This window comes from Antechinus flavipes, chromosome 3 (assembly GCF_016432865.1).
Source record: "Antechinus flavipes isolate AdamAnt ecotype Samford, QLD, Australia chromosome 3, AdamAnt_v2, whole genome shotgun sequence".
Classification (NCBI taxonomy): Eukaryota; Metazoa; Chordata; class Mammalia; order Dasyuromorphia; family Dasyuridae; genus Antechinus; species Antechinus flavipes.
The window spans coordinates 37,529,282-37,547,158 of NC_067400.1; the positions used below are offsets into that span (position 1 = coordinate 37,529,282).

The 17,877-nt window shown below is 38.4% G+C and overlaps 1 protein-coding gene across 1 annotated transcript in view; it reads left to right on the forward strand.

Moving 5' to 3' along the window:
* USP13 (ubiquitin specific peptidase 13) overlaps positions 1 to 17,877 on the forward strand; it is a 127,309-nt gene that overhangs the window by 67,551 nt on the left and 41,881 nt on the right. Inside the window, exons 6-10 of the mRNA XM_051983213.1 lie at positions 6,201 to 6,385; positions 10,535 to 10,629; positions 12,247 to 12,434; positions 17,117 to 17,188; positions 17,420 to 17,513. Of these exons, the coding sequence (XP_051839173.1) occupies positions 6,201 to 6,385; positions 10,535 to 10,629; positions 12,247 to 12,434; positions 17,117 to 17,188; positions 17,420 to 17,513 (634 nt within the window). The remainder of the gene's footprint in view (positions 1 to 6,200; positions 6,386 to 10,534; positions 10,630 to 12,246; positions 12,435 to 17,116; positions 17,189 to 17,419; positions 17,514 to 17,877) is intronic.

Consider the following 17,877-nt stretch of genomic DNA (forward strand, 5'->3'; position numbering starts at 1 on the left):
GTGGACTGCATGAGCGCAGAAGTTCTGAGCCACAGTCCTTTGCACTAAATATGACTTATTATGGTGAGCCTCCAGGAGTAGGGAAGGAGTGTACCAGGCTGCCTAAGGAGTAGATTATTTATGTACAATTACTGTCATATTGTCTCCCCCACTAGATTGTGAACTTCTCAAGTGTAAGAGGTATCCTTTGACTTTCTTTTCTTAGCCCTAGCACTTAGCACAGTGCCTGGCACAGGATTGGTGCTTAATAAATGTTTATGTTTATTTTTAATAATCTTTAATTTCCTTCCAATTATATGTAAACAATTTTTTTTAATGCTTTGAGTTCCAAATTCTATACTCCTTTCCTTCCCTGAGATAGTAAGCAATCTGATGATTATATAAAACATTTCCATTTAATAAGTGTTTATGGATTGATTATCAAAGGAGGGAAGAACTGGCTCAGGTTAGAAATAGGACCTCAAACAAGTGTCTGAACTATGTGACTCTGGACAAATCATTTAACCCTTTTTGCCTCAGTTTTCCCATTTGTAAAATGAGCTGGTTAAGGAAATGACAAATCGCTCTGGTCTCTTGGCCAAGAAAACTTTAACTGGGATCATAAAGAAGTGGGCACAACTGAAAAACTGAGGCCAGAAGAGTAGGTTTTCTTGCATCAGAATCACTAGTTATACCCCTAACTTTATATCCCTGTAAAATGAGGATTATTATTATTATCACTCGAGAATGAGACTCTTGGTTCTTGTTTGGAAAATTGTTGGGCTACATACCCATTGTGACAGAGCCAGCTCAAGAGACTAGTCTTCCCTCCCTTCCCCAATATCCCCAACATTTGATTCTTCAGCCATAATCTGATGGAGAGAAATAGCCAGGGCAGCCTTAAAGGGGAAAAAATGTATCCAAAGAGGGAAGGAAGGGGCAGCCTCACTACTGTCTTAGGATTTATGAGCCTTGGGCCTTTTAAAAAAATCACTCGCTTCTGAGGAGTCTCCTCCACCTGCTGCTTCCCTGAATCCTTGGCCAGCTGCCAGGCACTAGGGCACTGCGGGGCACCAATTTTGGGTTACGGCCCAGCACCCACTATACCTGCTATTATTAGAGACCATTGGCCGAAGTGTACACAGATCAAAATTAGCTGACTAGAAAGAGCCAAGTGAACTCAAGCGCTTTGTCTTGTTCCTTAACCTAAACTTTAGTCTCACCTTGCTTTATGACATTATTCAAAAATAGGGAAAATATCTCTGCTTCTCAATTATTTATGAAAGTCAATTGGGGTGCTGTCAAGAATTAGAAATAAAATTGAAATGAATAAAAGTACTCATTTGAGACCAGGACACACTATATTTTTGCTCTTTGGATGAAGGTGACATCCTAAAATAATGAGGGATACTGAGGGAATTCTGGCTGGAGTGAGATTTAATTTATTTAAGAAAATTTATTAAGAAATTTTAATTTAATTTTTAAAAACATGAAGAAAACTAAGAAATCAAGTTGTTTTTATTAGCATTCGTTGAAATTCAGCAAATATTTATTAAAGTCCCTATTGTGAGTGAATCATCAAACTGGGATCTGGAGATATAAACACAAAAATGAAAAGGACCCTGCATTTATTAAGTACCTACTATGTGCCAGACACTATACTGGACTCTGGAGACTCAAAGTCTGGAATGCAATAGTCTGTGCTTTTAAGGAGATTACATTGTTCTGGGGAGACCTAACACACACATAAGAAAATTTAGGAAGGCGAGAGCCTTGGACTAAGGAAGGAAGGGGTAGGGGAAATCAGGGCAGGCTTCATTTTAGCTGAGCCTTAATGAGAGACAATGACTCTTAATGATGGAGAGAAGAAAAGGGAAGCATTCTAGGAAGAAGGGATTTTTTTTTTTTTGCAAATTCAAAGAGAAAAGTGTTGGAGTAACTATGGCTAATATAGAGAATAGTCTGCTGTGCCGGGATTCAGGAATAACTGAGGTCTTTTCCAGCCTCAGACATTTCTTAGCTCTGTGTGACTCTGAACAAGTCATTTAAACCTGACTGCCTCAGTTTTCTCATCTATAAAATGTGGATAATGATAACACCTCCCTTGCATGATTGTTGTTAAGGATCAAATGAGATAATATTTATAAAGCACCTAGCACAGAGTCTGGCACATAGTAAGTCCTATATGAGTGCTAGCTATTAGTATTTAGTTGGTTGCTCCTCTCTGTTCTTCACACATAACATTTCATCCTCCATCCACACACCTGTCCTTGCCCCCTGCCTAGAATGCATTTCCTCCTCATTTCCCCATCAAAGAGTCCCTCTTTTCCTTCAAGGCACGTTTCAAAGCATCTCCTTCTGTAATAACCCATTTTTGATTTCCATCAATGGTGGTGCCTTCTCACCTACACTGGTGGCTAATTACTTTGTGTTTATGTGTACTTTTCCTCTCTCTCCCTATTTATTCTGCATATACTTATTTACGTACATATAAATGTAATATCTTTGTATTCTCACTATGTTTATAGGTGTCCTTTCATTTCAACGTAAGCTACTTGCAAGTAGGGATTGTTTCCTCTTTTGTCTTTGTATTCCCAGCATCCTAACATAGTTATCTTGATGTGTTTATTGATGGACAGCAGTAGTAAGGAGTAAGACTGGCAGGGCTGGAGGGTATCAGAGTGCACTACTAGGTATTGTATCCTCGGGAGCCGGGGAGTGACGTGATCAGATTTGGGCCTTGGGAAGAAGTTAAAACATTTTTTAAAATGTTAAAAAAAAAACAGGATTAAAAAAACCTTACTCCTAGGTCTTGTTCCATATTTCAAATAACTCATTCCATCTGCTACATCATATGCTTGCAAAGCTTGGAGAGGCTGTGTCCAAGTAAAGGTAATCAACCTGATTGTCTCGTTCTGGCTTCCCAAGGCACATTTACCAGCCGGGGGAGATGGTCTTCCATATGTTTGTCCTCAGTGGTGTCCTTGACTCCTGTTCTCCTATGGAGTACTTCCTTGGTTATGCATCGCACCCTAATCGCACCCACCAGGCACCTCTCTATTGCCAACAATTACGCGGAATGTATATTTTACAGTGTTCACGTTCCTCCTTTAGTTTCCAAGGGATAATCCTCTACCCAAACCTTTCTTCCTTGGGATGCTCAAAGAATTCAATTCACCAGCTACTTATTGAGTGCCCGTTATGTACAAGGGAGCCTGGTATGTGCTGTATGGGAAGTCACTGGTTGTCCAGGCCATCTGAAACAGAGGGTGTATGTGCAGGGGAATTGTGGGAGGATAGCTGTAGTTTCACTTTAAGTGAAAACCCATCTTGTTTCAACCCTTTTCATATGTTTCTTTCTAAAATGTATAAATCCCCTTTCCTGAGTTGCTAACTATAATTTAATGAATCTAAGTTGTCTTTCTTTGGCAGAAGACTGAGAAGAGGAGGATCCTTCCTCTTAGTAGCTTTCTTATTTCACATTTCTATAGATGGAACAAAATCTAGTTTAAACTGTAGCAATCCCAGGTCATACCTTAGAAATTGTCAGTCCTCAGAGGGTTGTTTTTAAGCTGTTCCTGGGAACATCTTCTCTCCCCTTTTCCCATGAATTATGGTTCTGTTTTGTATCTGTGAAGTGGTTCCCCGTGTCCGCAAAATTCTCCCTCTACACTTTCACTTTGTGGGAATCCCTAATTCCTTTCATAGCATAGGTGAAATCGCTTGCTATATATTTTGTATTTAATTGTATATATGCAGACTCCCTCAGTAAAATTCAGGTTAATCAAACAGACCCATTATTTGTGTATTAAACTCTATAATTACAAAAGTCATATAAAAATGGAGTCACCAAAGCGGCAAAGCCCCTCTGATGGGGGCTCAGAACTGTCCCATTTTTGTCTTTGCCTCTCAGTGTCACATTGTACAAAAATTTTGTGAATTAGCACCACAGATTTAGAGCTGGGAGGGATCCCCGAGACCATCTGGTCTAAGAATTCGAATCTGTTTTTATTTTATAACAGCTAGGTAGTACAGTGGCTAGAGTGCTGGGCCTGGAGTTAGAAAGTTCAGATTTGGTTTTGGACACTTATTTATCTGTGTGACTCTGGGCAAGACATTTAACCTCTGTTTATCTTAGTTTCCTCATATACAAAACGAGAATAATAATAGCATCTGTCTCCCAAGGTTTTTATGAGGATCAAAAAGTTCTGTAAACTTTAGAGTGCTATATATAAAAATGCTGTCTATTATTATTATTATCATTATTATTATTATTGTTATTATGGACCCAGTCTGTTGAAACTTATGAACTTCAGAAAATGTTTTTAAATGTATAAAATAAAATATGTAAGGTGACAAAGGGCACCAATGATATTGAAATAATTATCAAAATAAAAAGTTTCTGGACCCCAGGTTAAAAACCTCTGTTTTAGTCTAACAGGTTTGTTTCAGATTTATTTATCTGGGCAAGACATCTAACCTGTTTATCTTAGTTTCCTCATATACAAAATGAGGTTTTTATGAGGATAAAAAAGCTCTGTAAACCTTAGAATGCTATATATAGAAATGCTATTATTGTTATTATTATTGATATTGTTATTATTATGGATCCAGTCTGGTGAAGCTTGTGAACTCTTCAGAATAATGCTTTTAAATGCATAAAATAAAACATGTAAGATGACAAAAGGAACCAATTATATTGAAATAATTATCAAAACTAAAAAAAAAAAAACTTTCTGGATTCCAGGTTAAAAACCCCTGATTTAGTTTAACAGGCTTATTCCAAATGTGAATTGAATGAATGTAGCAAAGCATTGTTGATAAGCTGGGACTGAGAAGAAACATGGCATAATGGCAGAAGGTCCAGCTTTTAAATCAGGAAAACCCAGGCTTATGTTTCTATCTCAGGCGCATTTTAGCTGTGTGACTGTGGGTGAGTCACTTTTATTTCTCAGTGCTGGAAGAAGCTCTGTAAGATCATCAGTTACAGATGACTTGCCATTCTATATTGGCAGAAAAGGTTTTCATACTTGGGAGTTCCTTAAACTTTTAAAAAAGTCAGATTTGTTAGATATTGGGACTCTCTCTCTATTGCCAATATTTCAGAACTGCCTTTGTTTCCCCTCTAAGGCTTTAAAAACAGATGCCGATTTGATCATTTCTATTTTAAAACTTGACCTTTCACTCTTGCCCTCAGGCAGCATTTTTGGCCAGTGACTTTCAGTCTTTTCCATCTAGTCATCCCCCAGAGGACATCCAGGAATGCCCCATGTTCTACATCATCTTTCCATGAAAAGAAAATTTAAAATGCTCCGGACACCTTCTCTGTTTGCAAGGGATCAGTACCATGGAGCTGGCCTTGGGGCATCTAGTAGGGTGTGCTAATGAAGAGAGAATCCTGTTTCAGGGGAGGGAAAGATTGGATTCTAATTCTTTCCAGTCGTCTGTGATCCCAGATTGAAGAAGCCTTGCTTTGAAGTGTTCATGATGGATCGTGTAGCATGGGACTTGGGAGTCAGGAAAATTTTGATTGATTCAAATGCAGCCCCAAGTATTTCCCTAGCCGTGTGACTCTGGGCTGGTCTCTCTCACTATTCCCAAGCCTCAGTTTTCTCATCTGTAAAATGGGAATAATAACAGAACTTATCTCATAGGATTGTAATGAGGAGCAAATAAGGAAATATATGTAAAATGCTTTGCAAACCTCAAAGCATGGTAAAAAAGGTTAGCAATTATTAAAAGAAATTTCATGCCCTTCTCTTCTCAGAGGACCAATAAAAAAAGAGAAAAATAAAACCCACCAACACATTGAAAAGGTCTGATTTATACACATTGTTTCCACATTCTTAGTCCCCCCTTACCTCTGCAAAGAAGGGAGGGAGATGTCTCCTCACATCTCCTTTTTGGAAACAAGGCTGATCATTGTAATTTCCCAGCATTCAGTTCTGATTGTTTTGTGGTCATTAATGTTCTTTCCATTTATGTTATTGAGGTCATTGTGTACTTTGCTTTCCTGATTCTACTTTCTTCTCTGTGCATCAGTTCATTGAAGTCTTCCTGTGCCTCTCAGCATTCATCAGTTCTTATAGTGCAGTAATATCCCATTTTTAAAAATGTGCCACAACTTGTTTAGCCAGCCTCCCATGCACGTGCATATAATTTGTTTCTAGTTTCCTATTCACTTGTTACATTTTTCCCCTCTTTTTAATGTGTCTATCCAGTGGCTGGAAGTGTGCCAAATGTGACTTGCGGGAGAACCTCTGGTTGAATCTGACTGATGGCACCATTCTTTGTGGAAAGTGGTTCTTTGACAACATGGGAGGAAACGGGCACGCCCTGGACCATTACAAAGAAATGGGCTACCCTTTAGCAGTGAAGTTAGGAACCATCACTCCAGATGGAGCAGGTGAGTCCTTCAAGCTTTGGGATTTAAGGAATTGGGGGAAGGAGTGATAGCAACAAAAGCAGACTGTAAACTGTTGGATATTGGATGTTGAGTTGAGATGATCTTGGTTCAAGTCTATTCTCTGATCCTCAATCTGAGTGATCTCAGTCAATGGCTTAAAATCTCCAAGAAACTCTCTAAGAATATAATTTATAAGCAAGTTGCTGATCTGTATTCACATAGGGAGTTTGCCCATCAGGAAGTTCCTTACAGCAGAAAAATGGTCCCAAAAGTATAAATATATAGGTATAGATGTGTACATTTAAGAAAATGTATAACGTACTTGTCCCATTCTGGCTTTGGAGCCTGGGAGATCTTTTAAGTTCTATCTGTGACACTGGACAAGTCACTTAAACTCTGTTTGCCTCAGTTCCTTCATCTGTAAAATGGGGGTAAATATAGCACTCATCTCTCAAGGTTGTGGTGAGCCCATGGCTCACAGTTTCTTGCTTTACCTGGTGACCTCTTTATTCTTACTGGGAATGCTTTTCGGACCTTGACATTTCCCATCACCAGTCTTCTCAATTATCCTGACCTCAAGCATTTGGATGAAACATTTGTAATCATCATCACTTCAACTTTTACATCTCCCAGACCCCAAACTGGACATGTTCTTTTTCACCTCCTCTTGCTCTTCCATTATTTCTCCTGTCTCACCCTCTCAAATCTTCATTTTTGATTTTTAATATGAGACACCATGGACTAGATGTTTTAAGTTCCGGATTCAAATCCAAACTTTGTGATCTTGGACAAGTCTGGTGTTCAGGTTTCTCCTCTGTAGATGAGGGGCTAGACTAGCTGATCTCCAAAGGGGCCTCTTTAGCTCCAAGTCTCTGATCCTGTGTCTTTCTGTTCATTGCTTTCTTATTGCTGCCTCAGACCAATACCCATTTGGCCTGCACTCTTCTTACCCCAGGCTGACTGCTAGAGAGTCTCAGAGATTTGGGAAAGTGGCATCATGCTTAATGGCAGTTTTTTTATTTTCACATTTTGGAGAATCCTGCAGCTACTCTCCTTAGAGGAGATGGGCACTTTGTTTCCTTCCTAACAATATCCTCAAATGTTGCCCCTTTCACGCCCAAATAAATTTGAGTACAACCTGATGTTCTGAAATCAACTTTTGCCCAGTATTAAAATGAAGAGTATATGGAATCCAGCCTGGAGAGCCAAAATGAGGCTCATAATGGCACATTCAGATTTTGAAAGAGATGGTAAGGGCAGCTAGCTGACACAGTGGATAGAGCACTAACCCTGGAGTCAGGAGGACCTGAGTTTAAATGTGGCCTAAGACATTTCACATTTACTAGCTGTGTGAAGCGGGGCAAGTCACTTAACCCTAATTGTCTTGCAAAAAAAGAAAGAAACAAAACAGGAAAGAAAGAAGCAAAAAAGAAAAGAAAGGAAGAAAAAGAAAAGAATGGAAAGAAACAAAAAAGAAAGGAAAAGAAAAGAAAGAAAAGAATGGAAAGAAAGTGTTGTCATTTGAGAAGCAGCTTGCTGGGAAGGAGAGAATAATGCTTTTGGAGTTGGCAAATTGTGGCTCAAATCTCAGCGATATAACTCATTACTCCTGGGACCCTGGACAGGCCACATACATTCTATGGATCTCAGATTCCTCATTTATAAAATGGAGGGGGTAGACTAGTGGCCTCTGAGTTTCTTCCTCTAGTTGAGAATCTTTCAAATAAAGTTTGGAATTTCACTTGTTTTAAAAAAAGTTTTTTGAATCCATCTAACTTAGTACTTTCCAAGCTCTGGACTGATTGTTGGGAATTGTAGTGGAGAGAGTTTAGTTTTCAAACTAGTTAACATACTGACATTTTAATCATTCAATAATAACACACAGTTTAGTAGTTTTAAAAACCTAAGTTTCTTTCTTTTTTTAACCTTTTAATAGTACTTTATTTTTTCCAAATACTGCAAAGATAGTTTTCAACATTCACCTCTGCAAAACCCTATGCTCCAGATTTTTCTCCCTTTCTTCCTCTCTCCCTTCCTCTCCCCTTGCTAAGACAGTAGGCAATCCAATATAGTGCAGTTCTTCTAAACATATTTCTATATTTCTGATGGTGCACAAGAAAAATCTGATCGAAAGGGAAAAAACACAAGAAAGAAAAAAATAAGCAAATAATAACAACAAAAAATGTAAAAATACTATGCTTTGATCCACATTCAGTCTCCATAATTCTCTCTTTGGATGCAGATGGCATTTTCCATCTCAAGTCTATTGGAATTGCCTTGAATCACCTCCTTATTGAAAAGAGCCAAGTCCATCACAGTTGATCATCACATAATCTTCTTGTTATTGTGTACAATGTTCTTTTGGAAACACAAGTTTCAGGAATATTAATTTGTGCTTTGCAAAGAGCATGTAATATTGAGTGCAATGCCATCTCTATTTATTGTTACATTTCTGGGACCGTTTGTCCCCTGAGATTTTGTGGGGGGAGAGATCAGGGTAAGAGATAGGAGAGGAAAAATTATTTTCACAAAAATTTTAAGTTTATTTTTGCTTAGTGTTAGTGTTAGTTTTCTTCTTCTCACTGGATCTATTACTTGTTTTACATAAGGGAGTCCTACTGAAGAAATTCTGTCTCCCAACACAGATAGGTTCTTTGTAATGACCAGTCTTAGGACACTAAGGGACACTCACTAAGTGCTTGAGACCCAAGAGCTTAAGTTCCTTGCCCATTGTCATGTAACTCAAATGTTTCAGACTTGAACCTTAGTCTCACCCAATGCAAGTTCACATTTGTATACTCCACATACTGTCTCTTGAATTAAACTAAGCTTTGTCTCTTTTTATTTGAAGACAATCTAGGGAATATGATTTTCCCTCTGATATCAGTCAGTCAATAAGTGTTAATACAGCCAGGTTTTGAAACCAGGACCTCTGACCTAGTGGGTCATATAAGCAGGACAATTTCACCTTGCCTCTTTCTTAGATTGTTGTTCAGTTATTTCAGTCCTGTCTGACTCTTCGTGATCCCGTTTGTCTTCCTTATCATATTTAAAAAGTTGTTATATGGAAGAGGGCTTAGATTTAGTCTGCTTGGTCCCCAAGGGAAAAAGTGGGAGCAACAACTGGAAGCTACAAAAAGCCAAAAGCTTTCTAAAATTAGAGCTGTTCAAAAGGAGTCTAGGCTGCCTGGAGAGGCAGAGAGGTCTCCAATCAGAAGTTGGATGACCACTTGTCTTTAGTCTTGGAAGAGACTTCTTTCAGGTCTGGTTGGATGACATGGCCGTTGCCCTCCTGGCTCTCAACTTCTATAAAAAAAATTAAAATTTGTCTTTGTTTAGAAAGATAAGGATATTGAGGAAGAGGAAGAAGGAGGTAGAGGGGGAAAAGAAATATGAAAAGAAGAAGCCATTGGGAGAAAGGGAAACACAAGATGGAGACAGAGAAGTATTCTTACCACTGTGGGAAGGGAAAGCAGGATAGGGATAAGCATCTATACAGCTCCTATTATATGCTAAATTTTTAAAAATAAAATCCAAATATTTCATTTGATACTCACAATAATACTGTAAGGCTGGTGTGTCATTACAGTTGTATAAATTGAGGCAGATGGAAGTTAAGTGACTTACCTAGTGTTAGATAGCTAGTAGTGTCTGAGGCCAGATTTAAATTCAGGTGTTCCTGACTCCAGGTTCAGTGCTTTACCCATTGTACTATTAGCTGAATCAACAGGCAATTTTTAATATCTTTTCCTTGAGGTCCAGAACATGCTTCTTAGAATTTTTTTTTTTTGGTCATTAATGAAGGAAGGCCGAGCATGGATTTATTATTAGGGAGCTTGAGAATGGAAATTGAGTTTCGGAATTCTAAACTGCAGTGGGCTTTGGCATCCACACAGAGTCTAGCATCGATACATGGGGAGCTCATGGGAATGGGGTGGGGAGGTGGGATGGAGGGAGGCCATCATATTGCCAAAGGAGCTGAAAAACGGGCCCAGATTAGAAATAGAACAAGTCAGAGAGTAGGTGATAATCATAGGTCAGTCCTGTGAATATCTCCTGCCCTTCTAATATGAGAGAGATAGAGTCTTTAAAAAGAATGGATGAAATTTATATTGATGCTAATACTTGTAAATTTTTTCCCCTTTCCAGATGTTTATTCCTTCCAAGAAGAGGAGTCTGTTTTAGACCCACATTTAGCCAAACACTTAGCACATTTTGGGATTGACATGCTTCAGATGCATTCGGTGAGAATGATTACCTTTGTTTACACCTTAATTTCCAATGTAGGGGATGGGAAGGTGGTGGGCATGAGATTATATCTAATTTCATTATTTTTCTTATGTGAACTTTCATTATGGTAAAGCATGACATTTTAATAATTTTTGTTTTCAAATCCAATATGTGGGGCCAATCCATCCATAATTCAGAAGTATAGGCACTGGAAAAATAAGTACAAAAAATAAAACAGTCCCTACTTTAATGAGATCAGCTTCTAATGAAGGAAACAAAAACCCATATAAATATATTCTGAATTACCCAAAGGCAATAAACACAAATAAAAACAAGAAAGCTAGGGCTTAGGAGAGGCAGCTAGCCCTTGATAGGGGAGGAAGGGATTCAAGAAAGGTTGCATGCAGAAGTTGGTACTTTAAAGGTAGATCTAGAAAGGAGGAAGAGACTCTGAGGGAGAGCTGAGGACCTATTTTACAGTTGTGGGTGACTGGAATCTAACTTGTTTTTGGATTTAAAAGTTAATTTGTTTTTTGTAACATAAATAGGAATTTTGAATTTTGGTAATATTTAGTTTTGAATTTTGAAGATGGCCTTTCTGATTCAGTGGAATCTGCACGTAGAATTTCCCCTTTCTATAGTGAGAATCTTACTCCCTGGAAAGTTAAATAATAATAAGAATAACAAGAGAATAATTAATAATAAGAATAATATGATAATAAAAAGATGTGAAATTGTGAGTTTTAACATACTTCAATCTCAAGACAAGAGCAAGCTGATTTCACTCAAAAAACTTTAAAAAATAGAGATTCTAGCTGATGCAGATCACAAGAAAATATATGATTGTTAATGGAGAATTATTGCCTTATTTTTATTCTATGACTGCTTAAAAAAAAGCAGTGATGGTGAAATATCTTCCTTAAGCAAGAGATCTAGTGAATGTGGTATTTTTCTCGTGTTCTGACCTCATTTGAACTTTTGTATTTCATTTTGGGTTTTCTAGTTTAGAAAGGCATTGACAGGATTGTTCCTTGAGGACTCCAGCATGGTAAAGAACCTGAGGATTAGTTGAACCAAAGAAGTCTTTTGAACTAACCCTCTCATTTTATTGGTGAGGAGACTGAATCTCCTGTAGGCTAAGTGACTTCGGGCGAATAGTGAGCAATAGATTCGGTATTTGACCTCAGGTGCTCTGATTCCAAATTTGATACTCTTAGGATCATCAGAGGCATCTTGGTAATGTAGTGCATAGAGTTCTGAAATTGTCAGAGTCTTTTAAACTCCGTCAGCCTCAGTTTCTGCACCTGAAAATGGAAATAATTTTAGCAGCTCTTTCTCAAGATTGTAAAGATTAAAATGAGACAATAATAGGCAAAATCCTTTTCCAGTCTCAAAGTAAGCTGTTACTAAAAGTCTACATTATTCTTTTATTTTGATGCTTCTATTCTCATTGTTTTGCCCATTTCATCTTTATCTATTCTTTTTCCTCTCCTCCTCCACTCAAGGGACAGAAAATCCCAGAAAAACTGGATGAGTAGATAGATAAGGTCGGGTTCCTATCAGCAGTCCTTAATGATCCCAAATTAATGAAGGCCATTAAAATTATCTTTCTTTAATAATTTGGCATCTAGACAGAGAATGGCACACGGGACAATGATGTCAAGCCCAGGATCAGTGAGTGGGAAGTCATTCAGGAGTCGGGAATGAAGCTGAAGCCCATGTATGGCTCTGGATACACGGGGATGAGGAATCTGGGAAACAGCTGCTATCTCAGTGTGGTCATGCAAGCCATCTTCAGCATCCCTGAATTTCAGAGAATGTAAGTTTTGGCTCACCAGAGAATGGATTTTCCAGTGTCATGTCTTGTCCGTGTTTAGGACTCACACCCCAAACTTATCTCTGGTCCTTCGTAAACGTATCGAATTACACTTAGCTCTGTTTCTGGAGCCTGGGGATGGGAACTTCAGGCAGATTTCTAGAATGGTGTTTCCTCTACATTTTAGACAGTTTTCCAAAAATTATATACATGTGAAGGTCTTTCTTCATACATGTTCTGATGAAAAAAGCTGCAACTAGCAATGATTTTTGAAATTAATTGGAGAGTAGAGGGAAAAAAAATTGATATATACTACCTTTGGTTTAACCATGAGTGGAATGATACCAGAAGAAAATCCAGCTCTTTCCCCTGCCCTGCAAGGTTTGGGAGGAAAGTAAAATTAAAATAATGGTATCCTGTGGGCATTTTTGCTTTATGTTGTTTTGATATGGTAGAGGGCCATAAAGTAAGTTGTGAAAGAGTAATCAAAAGTCATTTATTAAATATATGTTCTGTGCCAGACACTATCCTAAGGCTAAGGCTGAGAATATGACAAAAGTGTAATAGTTCTTGCTCTCAAGGGATATCGGTAACTTGGGGCAAAGCTTTGTTTACTCCAGGTTAGTTACATCTCTTATTGAAGCTGTTAGCCTGCTGTTTTTATTTATTTATTTTTCTTTTCTCCATGCAGAGAGAATGGGGAACAAGGACTCTACTCCCCTGAAATTTAAATGTCCTTAATTAGAAGTCATATGAATGAAAAGAATCCCCCCCCCAGTGCATTTTCTACACAGACATGTTGCTTTTCTGGCTTTCTTGGACTGTCTCTAGTGCAGACTAGGGAATTGCTGCCTTTGGAACTCAGTAGCCTGCAGTGGTTGGGAAACACTGTATGTAATATTCCAGAGATGAGAGGTTTCCCTTGGGAAATGTTATGGCTTGATACCACAGAATCACAGAATTGGCTAGTCCAAATCATACCTGAAAGAAACCCTCCCCTTATAAGTAGATAAATTTACTTACAAATCCCCCTTTGAAATATATACATACATATATATATATATACACATACACACATACTTAAAAATAGTCCAAACCTTCCTGAGGTATCTGTATCTATATCTATATAATCATATCTCTGTCTTCCTGTGTATCTATATATGTATCTACCTCCTATATGTATTACATATCTATTGTATCTTCTATATATAATATTACATAAGTATCTACATTTCTCTCTCTTTCTTTCTTTCAATATATAGCCTCAAGCAAGGCTGAATACACTATGTATGGACATGATATCTATAGCTATTTCTTCCTGTATCAATATCATGGTAGATTCTTGCAGAACCAAGATGGCCACTGCATTGTTGAGAATTCCCAAGTCTTTCAGAGCTGTTTTATTGTACCTCTCCTGTGAATTAATTCTTTTGAAAGCTCATTGAGGGTGGGGACCATTTAATTTTTGTCTTTGCATCTTCCTTCCTCCCTCCCACAGGTGCATAATAAACAATTAATAAGTACTTGCTGATTGATTTATTGGTTCTTCTTAGTTCATTCTTCATCTTTTTATATACATCTTCTGAGGTTTCAGTTGCTTGGAATGTATATTCCTGGGCAGGCGGGGATAGAGGCTTTCCAGATCATAGATGATCTTTCAGAACTCTTTCACCTCTTAACTTTTGCCTCTCACCTTCACTTTTCACTTTGGTGACTACTCTGTGACTCAGGCTCCAGGACTTGACACTAACTCTAGTGAGTGTCTGCTTAGGGACTAAGGCTTAATTTTTATTTAATTTAATCTCAAACAGAAGTAATGAGAGAATTGGAACAGAAGATCTCTGTATTTCCTTCTAGTTCTAAATCTTTCTTTGATCCTATGAAATCAGGTTCTTTTGTTGGTGAATAGAATGATTTTTCAAATTTCAAAACTAGACAATTTAAGTCTTTTCATATTCAGAAGAATTTGATAACTGACACCTTGTGCATTTTTTCTTGCACACAATTTTTATTCTCCTCCCCAAATTTCACATTCTTTTTTTCTTAGTTTGGCTTTTTTAGACTCATATCAGTTGCCTCCCAAAGGCTTTTAAGATCACAGAATAGGGTGGAAAGAGCCTTAGCTTTAGAATTGGAAGGTTTTGATCATGTGTCCTAGTCTCCTTGGGCCTCAGTTTCCTTGTCTATAAATGACAGGGTTGGACTCACTGTCTACTGATCTCTCTCTCTCGATTCTTGATCTGTGGTTCCATGAACATCAAATAACTCAAACAAGAAACACCTTGCTCTTCTGACTCTCTCCTCTCCAACTTTTCTCCTGTTGACAAGGTATCTTCCAATATCTCCAGCTTCCTTCTTCCCCATCTACCCCCCCTCCCCCCCCCCCCCCCGAAATGCCAGCCGAACAGGCGCTATCTAGCCCAAGAGCTGCAACTGCATTCTGTAAGTAGAAAGAGTGAGTCAGTGTAAGATTAGGTGACACAGGCACAGCCCAGAATGGCAACCTGATTCCTTGTCGCTCTACTTGCCTCCTGTCCCAATCTGTGTTTTTTAATTTCTGATGGGAATCAAATCTGAAGACACAGCTTTTCATAGGCGCAATGGAAGAGGTGGTTTATGAAGATGAAAAACTGATTTTTCCCTCTGATGAAAATCATTAGGATAATAATATCAGCAAATGTTTAAAGTTTGCAAAGTACTTGGTACCTTTCTTCTCATCCATTCCTCACGGTGACCTTGTAAGAAAGATAGATGCTATTATTATGCCCATTTTATACTAGAAGAACCAGAGGCAGGTAGTGGTGTCACACAGCTAGTGTCTGAGTCAGGATCTGAATACAAATCTTGTTGACTCCTAGGCCACTGCTCTATCCACTGTACTACTTAGTTGCCTATAGCTAGAAATTATGTAATACTTAAGGAGTAGGAGATAGGGACTGAACTTGTGATTTAAATGAGTATAAATGAGATGAGGAGGAAATTCCCTCTACCACTGTGGGTCAGCATCTTCTCTGCAACTTATCTCCAAATATTTCCAAGTACACCAAAAAACCCGTAAGTCATTTGGCCAAAGGGCCTAAATTTTACTTTGATGGCTAAAAGACACCTATCTTTAATTGTAAAATGGTGAAAATAGGAATGGTTAAAGCTAAGAAAGGAGGCGAAGTACAGATGGTAGACAATGAGACAACTGGATATTAGTCCTGCCTCTATCTCACACGTAGGAGTGTGTTTCTGAGGAACCATCCTGAGAAACCCTTTAAGCATTTCCACTTTGCCTTGGTATAAGAAATTTCCTCATTGGGAGCTTAAATGGCATATCTAGTCTCTACCCCTGTGATTTAAATGAGTATACATGAGGTGAAGAAGAAATTGCCTCTGCTACTGTAGGTCAGCATCTTCTCTGCAATTTAAAGATGAATCTCCAAGTATTTCTAAGTACACAAAAAACCCTTTAAAATTATTTGGCCAAAAGGCCTAAATTTCACTTTGATGGCTGGAATGACACCTATCTTCATCTGTAAAATGGTGATAATTAAAGCTAGAAAAGGCAGTGAGGTACAAATGGTAGATAATCAGACAACTGGGTATTAGTCCTGCCTCTACCCCACAGATAACTGTGTGTTCCTGAGGAGCTTATTTGACCTCTCACCAGCCTGAGAAACCTTTTAAGGATTTCCATTTTGCCTTGGTGGAGGAAGTTTCCTCACTGGGAGCTCCCTATATCACTGAAATGGAATATCCAGTCCCTACCCCTATTATTATTATTACTATTACAGGTCTCATCCCCTCACAAACGGCACCTATTTCACAGAGTGGTTGTGAGGATAAGATGTGATAATGTCTCTAAAATGCTTTGTAAGCCTTGAACTACTACACAGATAATCATAGAGATTGAAGCTGAAAACAATGCTCTCCTTCACCCAGATCACTTTACAGTTGAGGAAATTAAGGCTCCGGGAAGTCAAGCACCTTTCCCAGAGTCAGAGGTAGTTATAAGCAATAGAGGTATAAGTGGTAGCTATTTTTATTATTACTAAAATATCTGAAAAGGATAATAATTTTGGTGTCCCATTTGAGAGCTATTGGGCTGCTGAATTTGGAATCTGGATCCCTCTGGACTTTGAATCTAATGCCTTTTTGACCCTGCTGACAGATTTCTACCAGGTCTTTCATTCACAGCTTATCAAAACCATTTAGACAAGTAGGGAATAATGATCGGTGTAAATGTATTACATGGAGGACAAAATTATTGGGAGAAGTAGCAAGGACATTTCACAGAGAAGATGTCAACATTAGCTCATTTGTGGATATAGAAACTAATTGACCGAGGGGATTCTGGAGTATTTCAGGACAAGGTGGAAAGAACACATAATTTGGAGAAGCCAGAAACAATACCTGAATCAGAATTTGTTGGTCGGGGTGTTTGTGGGAGTGGTGATGTAAATATTTACCAAAGACTAGAGTGTTGTCCTAGCATTTGGCTGCTATGGCAGGGTGGCCCAGGAAGAAAAAAGAATTTTCCATCAGCCCTAGGATTAGGTTTGACAACAGAGCCAGCCCTTAGTATCCTGGTGACCCAAGTAGGGAAGTATCTCAGAGGTCTTAGCGAGAATGTGTTCCCTTTATTTTGGTTTCCTGTTCCCTCTGCCCCAACATTGGTGCTGTTCTCTTGTCATTTCTAGGTATGTGGGGAACTTGGCAAGGATATTTGACTACTCTCCTCTAGATCCAACACAGGATTTCAACACACAGATGTAAGTGCCAGGTCTCCATTGGGGAGGGTAGAAAAATGTGGAGCAGAATTGGAAAGATTCCCTAGCAGTCAGAAGTAAATGACTGAAATAAGTTTTGTCATGGGCCTGAAGACTTAGATAATGGGATAACCATTTTACTGGCTGAAATGTCAAATGTGGTGTTAATTTGGGGAGAGGATGACAACCTGGCGGTTCATTGTTTTATTTATTTGTTTCTGTGCTTTACTCCAGGGCTAAGTTAGGACACGGCCTTCTCTCGGGCCAATATTCCAAACCTCCCATGAAATCTGAGCTCATTGAACAGGTGATGAAAGAAGAACATAAGGTAAGTCCATGTGCAGGCACTTAGAGTTCTGGTCTGTAGGTATGAGTCCTAGAGTTCTGCAAATGAACATGGGCTGGAAGGTCCCCAGGCTTCTTCACAAAGTATAAAAGCAAAGATTTCATTCTAGGAGCTGATACTTTTGTTTACATTTCAAAAATTAAGACCAAATTTTATTTGCAGAGTTACTTTCTCCATGGATCTTTACATTTGTTCTTAATCTTGTTTAGTCATTATAGTCATGTTTGACTATTTGTGACCATATTTAGGGTTTTCTTGATAAAGATATTAGAGTGCTTTGCCATTTCTTGTTCCAGCTCATTTTGCAGATGGGGAAATTGGGGCAAAAAGGATTAAGTAATTTACC